The 12,107-nt window shown below is 50.7% G+C and overlaps 1 protein-coding gene across 1 annotated transcript in view; it reads left to right on the top strand.

Annotated features, from left to right (window-relative positions):
* LOC145356610 (uncharacterized) overlaps positions 1 to 12,107 on the top strand; it is a 91,834-nt gene that overhangs the window by 2,371 nt on the left and 77,356 nt on the right. Inside the window, exon 2 of the mRNA XM_080209425.1 lies at positions 4,052 to 4,147. Within this exon, the coding sequence (XP_080065551.1) occupies positions 4,052 to 4,147 (96 nt within the window). The remainder of the gene's footprint in view (positions 1 to 4,051; positions 4,148 to 12,107) is intronic.

The following is a 12,107-nucleotide window of genomic DNA, read 5'->3' as shown; positions in this document are numbered from 1 at the left end:
AAATGGATACAAAATTGGCTTGATGACAGAAGCCAGAGGGTGGTTGTAGAAAATTGTTTTTCAAACTGGAGGCGTATGCCTCAGGGATTGGTGCCGGGTCCACTGTTATTTGTCATTTATATTAATGATTTGGATGAGAATATAGGAGGCATTGTTAGTAAGGTTGCAGATGACACCAAGATTGATGGCATTGTGGACAGTAAAGAAGGTTATCTCGGATTGAAAAGGGATCTTGATCAATTGGCCCAGTGGGCTGATGAGTGGCAGATGGAGTTTAATTTAGATAAATGTGAGGTGATGCATTTTGGTAGATTGAACCAGGGCAGGACTTACTCAGTTAATGGTAGGGCGTTGAGGAGAGTTACAGAACAAAGAGATCTAGGGGTACAGGTTCATAGCTCCTTGAAAGTGGAGTCACAGGTGGACAGAGTGGTGAAGAAGGTATTTGGCATGCTTGGTTTCATTGGTCAGAACATTGAATACAGGAGTTGGGGCGTCTTGTTGAAGTTGTACAAGACGTTGGTAAGGCCACTCTTGGAATACTGTGTGCAATTCTGGTCACCCTATTATAGAAAGGATATTATTAAACTAGAAAGAGAATAGAAGTGATTTACTAGGATGCTACTGGGACTTGATGGTTTGAGTTATAAGGAGAGGCTGAATAGACTGGGAACATAGAAGGCTGAGGGCTGATCTTATAGAGGTCTGTAAAATAGTGAGGGGGACAGATCAGCTATATAGTCAATATCTTTTCCCAAAGTGGGGAGTCTAAAACTAAAGGGCACAGGTTTAAGGTGAGAGGGGAGAGATACAAAAGTGTCCAGAGGGGCAATATTTTCACACAGGGTGGCGAGTGTCTGGAACAAGCTGTTGGAGAGAGTAGAAGAGATGGGTACAATTTTGTCTTTTAAAAAGCATTTAGATAGTTACGTAAGTAAGATGGGTGTAGAGGGATATGGGCCAAGTGCGGGTAATTAGGACTAGCTTAGGGGTTTGGAAAAAAGGGGTAGCATGGGCAAGTTGGGATGAAGGGCCTGTTTTAATGCTGTAAACCTCTATGATGCTGTGATCTGATGATTGATCTTAGCCAAAAGGCTGATGGTAAATGTCTCTCCTCGTAATCAGGAAGCTGAGTAGAGTTGCGAACTGTGATTAAATACATTCCTGGAGGGTTCATCACATGAATTACACCCACTCTCCGGCTATTAGAGGCTCAACAGCTGCATCACGGTGACTACTGCCTTCCTGTAACAACTGGAAAGCAAAAAGACTCCGACTCAATCAGAGCGATGCTTGACTATCAGTCAAACATTTTATTACCCATTTTCAATATTTTTCTACCTAGCAAAGAATTTTTTTTAAACTGAAACAGAAAATGTCAGAAAATCTCAGCAGTCTGACAGCATCTGCACAGAGAATAGAGCCAACGTTTTGAATCTGGATGACCCTTTATCAGAGGACCCTGTTCTCTCCCTCCTTGAGTTCTGCCTTCTCTGTTATAAATCATAGAACCCTACAGTGCAGAAAGAGGCCCTTCGGCCCATCAAGTCTGTACTGAACACAATCCCACCCTCCCAATCCCTACCCACATATCCCTACATATTATACCCACTAATCCCTCTAACCTACACATCCCTGGACACTAAGGGGCAATTTCTTAGCATAGCCAATCAACCTAACCCGCACATCTTCTGTGATGTCTCTTTTTTTTCCTACAATTTCTCTGTTTCCCTGATTCCTGTCTTTCTCTCGCTATCTCCCTGGAGCTCTGCACAAATACCGTCATGGGATCAGCAATCTCCTAGTGTGACAGGGAAAACGTTACTACTGAAATCTTACGTTCAGCTGGGGATTCCTAAGAGAGTGTTCCCTATGGGAACTGTAGCTGGGTGGATGTAACAACTATCAAATAAATATCAAATAATTACTATCAAATTACTAAATTAATAATTACTATCAAATAAATTGGTTGGGCTTTAACCTGGTGTTGTGAGATTAACAACTAGCAGTGGACACTTTAGAGTTGCCTAGTGCTTCATGTCGTTAGTGTACGCTTAAACTGGACCAGATGCTGGGCAACACAACAGCTCAGTGACTATCACTGTTTGCTGTGCAGACACATGGATTTGGGCCGGTGTCTGTGGGAGTTTGCGCATTCTCCCCGTGCTTGCATGGGTTTTCTCCGGGTGCTCCGGTTTCCTCCCACACCCCAAAGATGCGCTCTTAGGCTGATTGGTGTAACAAATTGTCCCTAAATTAGTCTCCCCTCAATCTGGTTATAATTCCTTTATTGTGGAATCCAATAGGCGTGGACAAAGGTCATAGGTAGAAGAGGGCACTCACAATGTTAAAATGGCGACGCGGGCTTGTTGGGCCGAAGGGCCTGTTTCCCGTGCTGTGTTGTTCTTTGTTCTTTAACACGACCATTGCCCGAGGGAACATTTACACAGGGACCCATGTACACATCGACATGTCAAAGTGCAAAGTGGCTACAGTCACAGTTGTGAAATAATGGAGAATTTCTGAGATTGCAGTAACTGCAGTTAATACAATCTCTGATCTTATACTTTTTAAGAAGAATTTTACATTTATATAACACCATTTATGTGTCTAAAAAGCTTCACAGCCAGTGAAGTACATTCGGACTCACTGCTGTATTATACGTCACACACAGCAATGCCCCCTCCCTAATGACAGTAAAAAGTCCCCTCGAAAGCTTGTGAGAATATTATCAAATAAATAGGTTGGACTAAAACCTGGTGTTGTCAGACTTTTTACTGTGTTTACGCCAGTCCAACGCCGGCATACCCACATCATGCCCTCCCTAATGGCCAGAGAATTTATTTTGGTGATGTCGGTTTTGGGGATTAATATTGTCCAGGGAGAACTGAGCTGCTCTTCTTCAAAAGCTGCCATTGGAATTTTTGTGTCCATCTGTGGCGTTGATGGGACTTGGTTTACTGTCTCGTCCAGAATGTGGCACCTTTGGCAGTGCAACCCTCCTTTGAGGGCAACACTGGCATTTCAGCCAGATAATGTGCTGTGCCCTCTGCCGTGGACCCAACAACCTCCCAACTCGGGGGGGAGGTGGCACGGCAGCACAGTGGTTAGCACTGCTGCTTCTCAGGAGATGAGGGGGTTATAGAACATAGAACATTGCCGACCAGTTAAAAAACAATGACCCACTAACCTAAACCAATCCCTTTTCGTCCATAAACCTATCCACGGATCTCTTAAACGCCCCCAAACTAGGCGCATTTACAACTGCAGCAGGCAGGGCATTCCAACTGGACTATGAAGAGAGACTAAATAGACTGGGTCTGTACTCGTTGGAGTTTAGAAGGCTGAGGGGGGATCTTACAGAGACGTACAAGATAATGAAGGGGATGGATAGGGTAGAGGTAGAGAGATTCTTCCTGCTTAGAAAGGATAGCAGGACTAGAGGGCACAGCCTCAAGATAAGTGGGGTGCTGTTTAGAACGGAGTTGAGGAGGAACTTCTTCACTCAAAGGGTGGTGAATCTCTGGAATTCTCTGCCCGTTGAAGTGGTGGAGGCTGCCTCGCTGAATATATTTAAGTCACGGGTAGATAGATTTCTGATAGACAGGGGGATTAAGTGTTACGGGGAGAAAGCAGGAAAGTGGAACTGATCCACTTCAGATCAGCCATGATCTTATTGAATGGCGGGGCAGGCTCGAAGGGCTAAATGGCCTACCCCTGCTCCTATTTCTTATGTTCTTATGTCTGCGTGGGTTTCCTCCGGGTGCTCCGGTTTCCTCCCACAGTCCAAAGATGTGCGGGTTAGGTTGATTGGCCATGCTAAGAAATTGCCCCTTAGTGTCCAGGGATGTGTAGGTTGGAGGGATTCATGGGTATAATATGTAGGGATAGGGGGGTAGGGCCCGGGTGGGATTGTGTTCGGTGCAGACTCGATGGGCTGAAGGGCCTCTTTCTGCACTGTCGGGTTTCGATTTCTAACTCCAGGGCAAGATGGCCACCCACTCAGCCCAAGGCTAGAATTAATTATTTACCCTCTGTTAAAATATTTCAGAAAGAACTTGTGGCGAAACACGAGGAGATGGAGCGCCAGGAAAAGAAGACGGAACGATTAATCGACAAGCTCAAACAGCAGAAGACTTCCATTGAGGTAATAATTATTCTCACCTTGGCTACAACACGCTCCCTAAAGAAAAGCATCATTTACCTGGTGAAACCCAGAACTGCTGGAAATATATTGCAGATGGAAGAAGGGAAAGGTAAAGGCCTCCTGGAATGAGCATTGATAGTAGGATTAAATACATTCCTAATCTCTGCGCTGATGGTGAGAGTGGAGAGGAGACTTTAGCAGAGGATTCCTGAACCCTGATTGCTTTCTGTCAAACAACACGGGCAGACAGTGAGCCCAAAGAACAGAATCAGCCCGGGAAACAGGCCCTTCGGCCCAACGAGCCCGCGCCGCCATCTTAACACCACCAGTCCCCCTCTCCCCCCACGACCCCTGTCTAATGTTTTATGGCCATCCAGATTGAGGGAAACTGATTTAGGGACAATTTATTCCTGCCAATCAGCCTAACGGCACATCTTTGGGGTGTGGGAGGAAACCGGAGCACCCGGAGAAAACCCACGCAAGCACGGGGAGAATGCGCAAACTCCCACAGATACCGGCCCAAATCCATGTGTCTGCACAGCAATCAGCGATAGTCACTGAGCTGTCGTCTTGCCCAGTATCTGGTCCAGTTTAGGCACACACTAACGACATGAAGCACTAGGCCAATCTCGAACAACCAAGAGTAGCCCCAGTACGACCCATCGCGTGTATGCCCCTCGTTGGACACGAGGCGGACCGACTTAAAACCTGTGAATGAAAGAGAAAGACGTTATTATCATACCAGAGCCCAGAGTGAGTGTAACTTCTGAAGACAGTTTTTTGACAGTGAGTGCCAAGCGAGGCAGGTATTTTGATGCAGGCAGCAGGAAGCAGAGATTCAGTGACGGACTGAGTACAGGAGAAAGGGGGGCGATGTTGGGGAGGTGTTTGCTGGCTTCACGCTTTACTGTGTCTCTGCTGCTGTTCATCCAGGCTGGGGATTCAGTTCACAAAGACTGGTACTGGAAGGACACAAAAGGGAGATGGCAACGGTGGTGGTGGAAGAGGGACTGATTACTGTGTGTGTGAGGTGGGGGGGGGATAGGGGCTGATTACTGTGTGTGAGAGGGGGGGGGGGATAGGGGCTGATTACTGTGTGTGAGAGGGGGGGGGATAGGGGGTGATTACTGTGTGAGGGGGGGGGATAGGGGCTGATTACTGTGTGTGAGAGGGGGGGGGATAGGGGGTGATTACTGTGTGTGGGGGGGGATAGGGGCTGATTACTGTGTGTGAGAGGGGGGGGGATAGGGGGTGATTACTGTGTGAGGGGGGGGGATAGGGGCTGATTACTGTGTGTGAGAGGGGGGGGGATAGGGGGTGATTACTGTGTGAGGGGGGGGGATAGGGGCTGATTACTGTGTGTGAGAGGGGGGGGGATAGGGGGTGATTACTGTGTGTGGGGGGGGATAGGGGCTGATTACTGTGTGTGTGGGGGGGGGGGATAGGGGCTGATTACTGTGTGTGTGAGGGGGGGGGGATAGGGGCTGATTACTGTGTGTGTGAGGGGGGGGGGATAGGGGCTGATTACTGTGTGTGTGTGGGGGGGGTGGATAGGGGCTGATTACTGTGTGTGTGAGGGGGGGGGGGATAGGGGGTGATTACTGTGTGTGTGTGAGGGGGGGGGATAGGGGCTGATTATTGTGTGTGTGTGAGGGGGGGGGGATAGGGGCTGATTATTGTGTGTGTGAGGGGGGGGGGATAGGGGCTGATTACTGTGTGTGTGTGAGGGGGGGGGATAGGGGCTGATTACTGTGTGTGTGAGGGGGGGGGGATAGGGGCTGATTATTGTGTGTGTGTGAGGGGGGGGATAGGGGCTGATTATTGTGTGTGTGAGGGGGGGGGATAGGGGCTGATTACTGTGTGTGTGTGAGGGGGGGGGATAGGGGCTGATTATTGTGTGTGGGGGGGGGGGGATAGGGGCTGATTACTGTGTGTGGGGGGGGGGGGGATAGGGGCTGATTACTGTGTGTGGGGGGGGGGGATAGGGGCTGATTACTGTGTGTGTGTGAGGGGGGGGGATAGGGGCTGATTACTGTGTGTGTGAGGGGGGGGGGATAGGGGCTGATTACTGTGTGTGTGTGAGGGGGGGGGATAGGGGCTGATTACTGTGTGTGTGTGAGGGGGGGGGGATAGGGGCTGATTATTGTGTGTGGGGGGGGGGGATAGGGGCTGATTACTGTGTGTGTGGGGGGGGGGGATAGGGGCTGATTACTGTGTGTGTGTGAGGGGGGGGGGGATAGGGGCTGATTACTGTGTGTGTGTGAGGGGGGGGATAGGGGCTGATTACTGTGTGTGTGAGGGGGGGGGGATAGGGGCTGATTACTGTGTGTGTGGGGGGGGGGGATAGGGGCTGATTACTGTGTGTGTGGGGGGGGGGGGATAGGGGCTGATTATTGTGTGTGTGGGGGGGGGATAGAACATAGAACATAGAACATTACAGCGCAGAACAGGCCCTTCGGCCCACGATGTTGCGCCGACCAGTTAAAAAAAAACAACAACAATGACCCTCTAACCTAAACCAATCCCTTTTCGTCCATAAACCTATCCACGGATCTCTTAAACACCCCCAAACTAGGCACATTTACAACTGCAGCAGGCAGGGCATTCCAGTCCCTCACCACCCTCTGGGTAAAGAACCTACCCCTGACATCTGTCCTATAACTACCCCCCCTTAATTTAAAGCCATGCCCCCTCGTGCTAGATTTTTCCATCAGAGGAAAAAGGCTATCACTATCCACCCTATCTAAACCTCTAATCATCTTATATGTTTCAATAAGATCCCCTCTTAGCCGCCTTCTTTCTAGCGAAAACAACCTCTCCTCATAGGACCTCCCCTCCATACCAGGCAACATCCTGGTAAACCTCCTCTGCACCCTCTCCAAAGCCTCCACATCCTTCCTGTAATGTGGGGACCAGAACTGCACACAATACTCCAAGTGCGGCCGCACCAGAGTTGTGTACAGTTGCAACATAATGCTGCGGCTCCTAAATTCAATCCCCCTACCAATAAACGCCAAGACACCGTATGCCTTCTTAACAACCTTATCTACTTGATTCCCAACTTTCAGGGATCTATGTACACATACACCTAGATCCCTCTGTTCATCCACACTATTCAAAGTCTTCCCGTTAGCCCTATACTCAACACATCTGTTATTCCTACCAAAGTGAATTACCTCACATTTCTCTGCATTAAACTCCATCCGCCACCTCTCGGCCCAGCTCTGCAACCTGTCTAAGTCTTCCTGCAAACTATGACACCCTTCCTCACTATCTACCACACCTCCGACTTTGGTGTCATCAGCAAATTTACTGATCCACCCAACTATACCCTCATCCAGATCACTGATAAAAATCACAAACAGCAGTGGCCCCAACACAGATCCCTGAGGCACACCACTTGTAACTGAACTCCATGATGAATATTTACCGTCAACCACTACCCTCTGTCTCCTATCCGCTAGCCAATTCCTAATCCAGTTCCCTAGATCACCCCCAATCCCATACATCTGCATTTTGTGCAGAAGCCTACCATGGTGAACCTTATCAAACGCCTTACTAAAATCCATATACACCACGTCCACTGCCTTACCCCCACCCACCTCTTTGGTCACTTTCTCAAAAAACTCAATAAGGTTAGTAAGGCACGACCTACCCGCCACAAAACCGTGCTGACTATCTCCAATCAACTCATTACTCTCCAAATAACTATAAATCCTATCCCTAATAATTTTTTCCAAAACCTTGCCCACAACAGAAGTGAGACTCACCGGTCTATAATTCCCAGGGAAGTCTCTGTTCCCCTTCTTAAACAATGGGACAACATTCGCTAACCTCCAATCATCTGGTACTATACCAGAGGCCAACGACGACCTGAAGATCAGAGCCAGAGGCTCTGCAATCACTTCTCTTGCCTCCCAGAGAATCCTGGGGTAAATCCCATCCGGACCAGGGGACTTATCTATTTTCAGACCCTCCAGAATATCCAGCACATCCTCCTTATCAACTGTAACACTGTCAATTCTACTCCCCTGCAACCCAGTGTCCTCCTCAGCTATATCCATGTCCCCCTGCGTGAACACCGAAGAGAAATATTGGTTCAATGCTTCACCAATCTCCTCCGGTTCCACACATAACTTCCCTCTGCCGTCTATAACTGGCCCTAACCTTGCCCTAACCAACCTTCTGTTCTTGACATACCTATAGAACGCCTTAGGATTCTCCTTAACCCTATCAGCCAAAGTCTTCTCATGTCCTCTTTTAGCCCTTCTTAGCTCGCTCTTCAACTCCCTCCTAGCCAATCTAAAGCTCTCTAGTGCACTATCCGAGTGCTCACGTCTCATCCGAACATAAGCCTCCTTTTTCTTTTTAACCAATGAATCAACTTTTTTGGTGCACCACGGTTCCCTAGCCCTACCAATTCCACCTTGCCTGACAGGGACATACCTATCACAGACTCGCAGTAGCTGCTCCTTGAAAAAACTCCACATTTCGGACGTTCCCAATCCCTGTAATCTCCTAGTCCAACCTATGTTTCCTAATTCTCTCTTAATAGCCTCATAATTACCCTTCCCCCAGCTAAAACCACTGGCCCGAGGTTCATGCCTATCCCTTTCCATCACTAAGGTGAACGTAACCGAATTGTGGTCATTATCACCAAAATGCACACCAACTTCCAAATCCAACACCTGATCTGGCTCATTTCCCAGCACCAAATCCAATATAGCCTCACCTCTAGTTGGCCTATCTACATACTGAGTCAAGGGAGTAGAATATAAAAGGGAGTAGAATATAAAAGCAGGGAGGTCTTGCTGCAACTGTACAGGGCACTGGTGAGGCCGCAGCTGGAGTACTGTGTGTGCAGTTTTGGCTGCCGCATTAGCAGAAGGATATATTGGCCCTGGAGGGAGTGCAGAGAAGGTTCACCAGGCTGACACTGGAGATGAGGGGGTTAGCCTATGAGGAGAGATTGAATAGACTGGGTCTGAGGGGGGGGGGATAGGGGCTGATTACTGTGTGTGTGAGGGGGGGGGATAGGGGCTGATTACTGTGTGAGGGGGGGGATAGGGGCTGATTACTGTGTGTGTGTGAGGGGGGGGATAGGGGCTGATTACTGTGTGTGAGGGGGGGATAGGGGCTGATTACTGTGTGTGTGTGAGGGGGGGGGATAGGGGCTGATTATTGTGTGTGTGTGAGGGGGGGGGATAGGGGCTGATTATTGTGTGTGTGTGAGGGGGGGGGATAGGGGCTGATTACTGTGTGAGGGGGGGGATAGGGGCTGATTACTGTGTGTGTGTGAGGGGGGGGGATAGGGGCTGATTACTGTGTGTGTGTGAGGGGGGGGGATAGGGGCTGATTACTGTGTGTGTGTGAGGGGGGGGGATAGGGGCTGATTACTGTGTGTGTGTGAGGGGGGGGGGGATAGGGGCTGATTACTGTGTGTGAGGGGGGGGATAGGGGCTGATTACTGTGTGTGTGAGGGGGGGGGGATAGGGGCTGATTACTGTGTGTGTGTGAGGGGGGGGGATAGGGGCTGATTACTGTGTGTGTGTGAGGGGGGGGGATAGGGGCTGATTACTGTGTGTGTGTGAGGGGGGGGGATAGGGGCTGATTACTGTGTGTGTGAGGGGGGGGGGATAGGGGCTGATTACTGTGTGTGTGTGAGGGGGGGGATAGGGGCTGATTACTGTGTGAGGGGGGGGATAGGGGCTGATTACTGTGTGTGTGTGAGGGGGGGGATAGGGGCTGATTACTGTGTGAGGGGGGGGATAGGGGCTGATTACTGTGTGTGTGTGAGGGGGGGGGATAGGGGCTGATTACTGTGTGTGTGTGAGGGGGGGGGGGATAGGGGCTGATTACTGTGTGTGTGTGAGGGGGGGGGATAGGGGCTGATTATTGTGTGTGTGTGAGGGGGGGGATAGGGGCTGATTACTGTGTGAGGGGGGGGATAGGGGCTGATTACTGTGTGTGTGTGAGGGGGGGGGATAGGGGCTGATTACTGTGTGTGTGTGAGGGGGGGGGGGATAGGGGCTGATTACTGTGTGTGTGTGAGGGGGGGGGATAGGGGCTGATTACTGTGTGTGAGGGGGGGGATAGGGGCTGATTACTGTGTGTGTGTGGGGGGGGGGGATAGGGGCTGATTACTGTGTGTGTGTGAGGGGGGGGGGATAGGGGCTGATTACTGTGTGTGTGAGGGGGGGGGGATAGGGGCTGATTACTGTGTGTGTGTGAGGGGGGGGGATAGGGGCTGATTACTGTGTGTGTGAGGGGGGGGGGGATAGGGGCTGATTACTGTGTGTGTGAGGGGGGGGGGGGATAGGGGCTGATTACTGTGTGTGTGGGGGGGGGGGATAGGGGCTGATTACTGTGTGTGTGAGGGGGGGGGGATAGGGGCTGATTACTGTGTGTGTGTGAGGGGGGGGGATAGGGGCTGATTACTGTGTGTGTGTGAGGGGGGGGGGATAGGGGCTGATTACTGTGTGTGTGTGAGGGGGGGGGGATAGGGGCTGATTACTGTGTGTGTGTGAGGGGGGGGGGATAGGGGCTGATTACTGTGTGTGTGTGAGGGGGGGGGGATAGGGGCTGATTACTGTGTGTGTGTGAGGGGGGGGGGATAGGGGCTGATTACTGTGTGTGTGTGAGGGGGGGGGGATAGGGGCTGATTACTGTGTGTGTGTGAGGGGGGGGATAGGGGCTGATTACTGTGTGTGTGTGAGGGGGGGGGATAGGGGCTGATTACTGTGTGTGTGTGAGGGGGGGGGGATAGGGGCTGATTACTGTGTGTGTGTGAGGGGGGGGGGATAGGGGCTGATTACTGTGTGTGTGTGAGGGGGGGGGGATAGGGGCTGATTACTGTGTGTGTGTGAGCGGGGGGGGATAGGGGCTGATTACTGTGTGTGTGTGAGGGGGGGGGATAGGGGCTGATTACTGTGTGTGTGTGAGGGGGGGGGATAGGGGCTGATTACTGTGTGTGTGTGAGGGGGGGGGATAGGGGCTGATTATTGTGTGTGGGGGGGGGGATAGGGGCTGATTACTGTGTGTGTGTGAGGGTGGGGGGGGGATAGGGGCTGATTACTGTGTGTGTGTGTGGGGGGGGCGTATTAATGTAAGTGAACCCTCAACCCCACACACACCATTCCTGTAACACCAGGGGCCAATCCACCTAACCTGCACATCTTTGGAGTGTGGGGGTGAATCTGGAGCTCCCAGTGGAAACCCTGACTCTCACCGGGCTCCACAGGACCACAGACAGTCAGGCCAGGCTGGTATCAAACCCCTGAGCCTTGCACTGTGAGGCAGAGTGCTCATCACCAGGCCAGCCAAATCCTCTGGGATTTCTTAAATTCAGCCCAGAGATTCGATTTACAATCTCAGCTCAGAGAATGCCGTTCCCACTGTGCAGCACTCCCTTGCAATGTTAGATTCAGTCATGGTCAGTGATGGTGATACAGTTTACCTTCAACAAGTTTATTTCACATTAGCTCAGCAGAGATACAAACGCCTTCTAGTAATCCCCACCCCAACTGCGTTCATTTACTCTCTTGGAGGTTAAACCAATAACTGAGACGTGTTTCTAACCTGTGAGAGTGATTTTAATCATAGAACCCTCCAGTGCAGAAAGAGGCCCATCGAGTCTGCACCGAACACAATCCCACCCAAGCCCTACCCCCCATATCCCTACATAATATACCCACTAATCCCTCTAACCAACACATCCCTCGACACTCAGGGGCAATTTCTTAGCATGGACCAATCAACCTAACCCGCACATCTTTGGACTGTGGGAGGAAACCGGGGCACCCGGAGGAAACCCACGCGGACACGAGGAGAATGTGCAAACTCCACACAGGCAGTGACCCGAGGCCGGGAATCGAACCCGGGACCCTGGAGCTGTGAAGCAGCAGTGCTAACCCACTGTGCTACCGTGCCGCCCTAACCACTAATTACTGTGTGTGTGAGG

The sequence above is a fragment of the Carcharhinus amblyrhynchos genome, chromosome 21 (genome assembly GCF_965287045.1).
Source record: "Carcharhinus amblyrhynchos chromosome 21, sCarAmb.v2.hapA, whole genome shotgun sequence".
NCBI classification, from domain to species: domain Eukaryota; kingdom Metazoa; phylum Chordata; class Chondrichthyes; order Carcharhiniformes; family Carcharhinidae; genus Carcharhinus; species Carcharhinus amblyrhynchos.
The sequence above is the reverse complement of the archived record's forward strand: the minus strand, read 5'-3'. Positions and strand labels throughout refer to the sequence as shown.